This window comes from Apis dorsata, unplaced genomic scaffold (genome assembly GCF_000469605.1).
Source record: "Apis dorsata unplaced genomic scaffold, Apis dorsata 1.3 scaffold_667, whole genome shotgun sequence".
In the NCBI taxonomy this organism is placed as follows: domain Eukaryota; kingdom Metazoa; phylum Arthropoda; class Insecta; order Hymenoptera; family Apidae; genus Apis; species Apis dorsata.
This window is the reverse complement of record NW_006263852.1, coordinates 168196-173192: the sequence shown is the minus strand read 5'-3', so window position 1 is coordinate 173192 and position 4997 is coordinate 168196. Positions and strand designations below refer to the sequence as shown.

General features: G+C 19.7%; 2 protein-coding genes across 2 annotated transcripts; one reads left to right on the top strand and one right to left on the bottom strand.

Annotated features, from left to right (window-relative positions):
- Positions 1-595: 595 nt before the first annotated feature.
- LOC102678653 (DNA-binding protein RFXANK) lies at positions 596-1921 on the bottom strand. The gene is made up of 5 exons (XM_031513560.1): positions 1636-1921; positions 1414-1546; positions 1093-1313; positions 888-1035; positions 596-807 (listed from the first exon to the last, which is right to left on the bottom strand). Exons 1-5 carry the CDS (start codon positions 1888-1890, stop codon positions 740-742), a joined length of 825 nt encoding a protein of 274 aa, XP_031369420.1. The 5' UTR covers positions 1891-1921; the 3' UTR covers positions 596-739.
- Positions 1922-3061: 1140 nt separating this feature from the next.
- Positions 3062-4853, top strand: LOC116186413 (probable arginine--tRNA ligase, mitochondrial; the record flags this gene model as incomplete). The annotated part of the gene is made up of 4 exons (XM_031513559.1): positions 3062-4028; positions 4168-4295; positions 4378-4601; positions 4696-4853. Coding segments are annotated over 4 exons (1470 nt in total), but the record flags the coding sequence as incomplete, so codon positions are not given.
- Positions 4854-4997: the final 144 nt, after the last annotated feature.

Below are 4997 nucleotides of genomic sequence, written 5' to 3'. Positions count from 1 at the left end.
TATATATATATATATATATATATACACACACATAAACATTACATATAATGGAATAATATGGACATAATCTAAGTTTTTAACAGAATATTAATTCACTCTTATATTTACATTCTTTTGTTTTTGTTATTTTCAATAGTATTATTAGGTGCATTTATTGTTTATATTTTTTTCATCCTTAAAAATGCAAAAATATTTTTTATTTTCAAAGGTAGTATTATTATACATACCCTTTGAAAGTTATGTTTATATTTTTTCATTCTTGAAAATGCAAAAATATATTTTATGCTTAAAAACAAAATTATTATATACCTTTTGCAAATATAAATAAAAAATTATATATTTCTGAAAAATAAAAAAGAGGATGAAATTAATATAAGGTATTATAAATATTTGTACACATATATACAAAATATCTCATATTAATAGTTTTAAAAAAATTTTATTTGCACTTTTTATAAGTAAGCAAAAATTTATTTATCATTTAATTTACTCATTGAATATGTATAAATATAATTGACAAATTTTCTGTAAAATTTTCTGTTCATAAAAATTAAAAATATAAATTTCATTCACAAATAATGCATTTTTTAAAAATATTTGCTATAAATAATTATATAGAATTAAGAATAAAAACTTATTGAAATATTCAACTATTAATATCTTTATGTGTAATCTTCACAACCTTTTAAAACCTGTTAATATTAAAAAATTATTTTTATATTATTTGCATTATATTATTTTATTGCAATATATCTGGAGGTATATTTATCACTTGTTGTATCAAATAATTTTCAATAACTGCTTTAGCTGAAAAATGATTGATTGGGATAATTTTTTAATATTTTATATAATTTGCTAAAAATGCTTAATATTTGATTTTTGCTTACCAGTTAATGAATTATTTAATATTGCTGCATGATAAGCACTTATATTGTACATATTACGATGTGTTATATCAGCACCTCTGGATAATAATTCATAACATACATGTGGATGATCACCATATGCTCCATATATTAAAGGTGTATTTCCTTCCTTTATTATTATTAAAAAAAAATTAATTTCTATTTAATAAAAATTATGAACACATACCTCATCACTTGCATTCGAATCTGCATCATGATTTAATAATAATTTTACAAGATCATGATGTCCATAAGCAGCTGCTAAATGCAAAGGTGTCTCTCCATTAAGACCACGATAATTTTTATTAGCACCAGCTTTAAGTAATTGCCGTGCACTACCTAATTGTCCATATCCCGCAGCCCACATAAGACCAGTTAAACCTTTTTCATCAGGTGTGTCTATAGTATCTTTATAATAATTTATTAACAATAATTTAATTATAATATACATTTATGTATATAATCATTTTTATCTATAAAAATATTTTATATACATAATATAACATACTTGGATGTATATGTTCAGGTGTAAGTTCACCTTGACCAGCTAATGTATGAAATGTAATATCACTACCACTATAAAGTTGAGGTATTTCTGTTTGGGTATTACCTCTTTGTAAATTAGTAAGTATAGTAGGAGGCTAAAAAAATATTAGATTGAAGATGCACTTATATGTATATTTTACTTAAATATTTTAAACAATTTATATAAAAAATTATATAAAAATACCTTATATGGTTGAAAAGCACTAGTTCTTGTAGCATCTTGCCATGCTCCTGGAGCCCAATGCCACTTGGTTTCTATAGGTTCAGATTTACATCCAATATTTACATTTTCTGGTTTACAAATTAATGGTCTTGGTCTGATGCCAATTGTTGATTCCCCATCACAAACAATATTTTTAGTTTCACATTTTTGTTCTTTTTCTTCTTCTTCTTCCTCTTCTTCTTTTATAATTAGTTCAGAATGAATTTGATTTTCCATATTTTTATTATATTTCACAAAATCATATTAAATAATACATAAACAATAATATAAATAATAAGATATATGTACATTTTTAAATTAAAAAATACTCTAATAGAAATATGTATATAAATATGTAATATGTATATTATATTTATGTTTAGTTTAAAAAGTTTTATCTAATAAATATTATTACATTCAAATAATATAATATATAATTGATTTATTTTATCTAATTATTATTAATTATTACATACATTATTTTAACTACATAATATAAGCGTTATTAAAATTCATTAAAAAAATTTTTAAAAGATTTGTAACTATTTTTATAGGTTATATGATATTATCATTATTAGTATACATTTTTTATTTTCACGATAATTTCTATAATATATTAAATATAATTAATATTTTTATAAGAATTAAAATTTTTATGAAAAAGATATTTTTTACTATAAATGCTTGTTTAGAAAAATAACATATAGTACACTGACAAATTATTCATGATATATTACGAAACAGAAATTTTTATAAAGTTATACATTTATAAATTCTAATATATTTTACATGTTAAAACTAATTTTAAGTATTATAAAAATCTTATTTTAAATAATATAAAAATAATATTATTATCGCAATATGAGTAACTTTATGAGAAATATAATATTTAAAAAGGTATTATATGTTAATTTTATGCATTTAATTTTTAAAAAGTTTAAAATTATATAATATTTAAAATCAATTTGAATTTTATAATTCCAAATTTCTAATATGTTTATAATAAATTTTTTAATTATACATGTAGGTTAAATAATTTTAAAATTTATTTATAATTTTAAAATTTAATATATAATACCGGTTATTTCAATAACTACAAATATAATTAACATTAACAAATATATTTATTAAAAATATTTATATTATATAAATTATATTTAAAAAATTTTTGTGAATCTATAGAGAATTTTTTAAATAATAAAAATGTAATTTGTTTTAGGTTATAGAACCGTTACAAAATAAAAATAATGCATATCGACATAAAATTATGTTTAATTTATATGTCAAATTTAACGAAAAAATTGGCACATATTCTTTTATACTTCCTTTAAAGACAAAAGATTACAATTTAACAAATGAAATTAAAAATATAAACAATAATTTAAAAGAATCTTTTGATAATGTAATAATAAAAGATAATATCATATATTTTCATATATTAAGAGATAAATATATAAAGAAAATTTTAGAAAGTAATTGTTTTGGTATTACGCCACCACTACTCATAGATAATAATAAAAATATTATAGTAGAATTTAGTTCTCTAAATATTGCTAAACCTTTTCATATAGGCCATTTACGTTCTACAATTATAGGAAACTATATAGCTAATCTAAATAGTTTTTTGCATAATCAAGTTACAAAAATAAATTATTTAGGTGATTGGGGTACACAGTTTGGTTATATTTATCTTGGAATGAAAATAGCAAAAATTGATAATATAGAAATAGAAACAAATCCTATTAGAACATTATATAATGTTTATGTTAATGCTAATAAATTAGCTGAAAAGAATCCAGATATGAAGGAACAAGCTAAAAAGATATTTCAACAATTAGAATTAAGAGATAATGTAATTCATAAAAATTGGGAAACAATTAAACAGTTTACTGTTTTAGAATTAGAAAAAATTTATAAAAGGATAGGTGTAATTTTTGATCGATATGATTGGGAGTCTATGTATACTATTAAAAATATAAGTAAAATAATTAATACAATGGAGGAAATGCAATTGTTAAAACTAGATAATAATAATAGGAAAGTAATATATATAAATGAAAAAAAAAGTGTTCCAATTTTAAAAAGTGATGGTACAAGTTTATATTTAAGTCGAGATATTGCTGCTGCCATTGATAGATTTGAAAAAAACAAATTTGATGCTATGTACTATATTGTAGAAAATGGTCAGAGTGATCATTTTACAAATTTAATTCAAATTTTAAATAAAATGAAATTACCTTGGGCAGATAGATTAAAACATGTCAAATTTGGAAGAATACAAGGTATGAGTACAAGAAAAGGGGAAGTAATATTTTTAGAAGATATTTTAAACAAAGCACAGGAAATGATGAGACAAAAACAATTAGAAACAAAATGTAAGTTTATGATGATCATAAATAAAACAAAAGTCATAACTCAATAGTTAAATAATAATTAGTCAAATATTTAAAAAATTATGTTTAAATCATTATATCATATATTTTATAAATTATATTTTAAATCATTATATTTTAGCAACTAAGGTTCCTTTAGATAAAATTGATGAAACTTCTGATATTTTGGGTATATCTGGTGTAATTATTAATGATTTAAAACAAAATAGAATGAATAATTATACATTTCACTGGAATTCAATATTGAATGTAAGTTATTTAAATAACTTTAAATTAAAATTTTTTAATTATTTATTAGTTAGAAATATATTTTAATATATTTTAATATTAGATGAAAGGTGATTCTGGAATAAAATTACAATATTCTCATTGTCGTTTATGTAATTTAGAAGAATTATGTGGTACTACATTAGTAACAAAATGTGATCCAAATCTTTTAAAGGAATCAGAAGTTGATAATTTGATTACATTAATTAGTCAATTTGATGAAATTATACTTAAGTCTTATGAAGAATTAGAACCCTGTATATTAACAATTTATCTTTTTCATTTATGGTTAGTATGGCATATAGTTTTATATATATATATATTCAAATTTTAAGTATATTAATTTTACGTAATTTTGTGTATATTTATAAATTTTTTTTAGTAAATCAATCAATATAGCTTGGCATAAATTGAATGTAAAAGATCAACCAAGTGACTTAGCAAATCAAAGATTATTATTATTTCGTGTGGCAAAAATGATTCTTGCTCAAGGTATAAAATTACTTGGTTTAACACCTTTGGAAAAAATGTAAAAAAAAAATTTTTATATAATAATAAATAATAAATAAAGACAGAAATATATTGCAAAGATTTTCAATATTAAGTTATCTATATATAATTTGAATCTTTAAATATATTTATTAATGTTTTTTTTATTATAGATAATTTTATAGATAAAAATTT

Excerpts from the sequence above, each read along its gene's own strand:
- LOC102678653 (XM_031513560.1), bottom strand. The coding sequence starts at position 1,890 with ATGGAAAATCAAATTCATTCTGAACTAATTATAAAAGAAGAAGAGGAA. Across the intron at positions 1,314-1,413 it reads ACCTGAACATATACATCCAA|ATACTATAGACACACCTGAT; the intron begins GTATGTTATATT and ends ATTATTATAAAG. Across the intron at positions 808-887 it reads ATTAAATAATTCATTAACTG|CTAAAGCAGTTATTGAAAAT; the intron begins GTAAGCAAAAAT and ends ATCATTTTTCAG.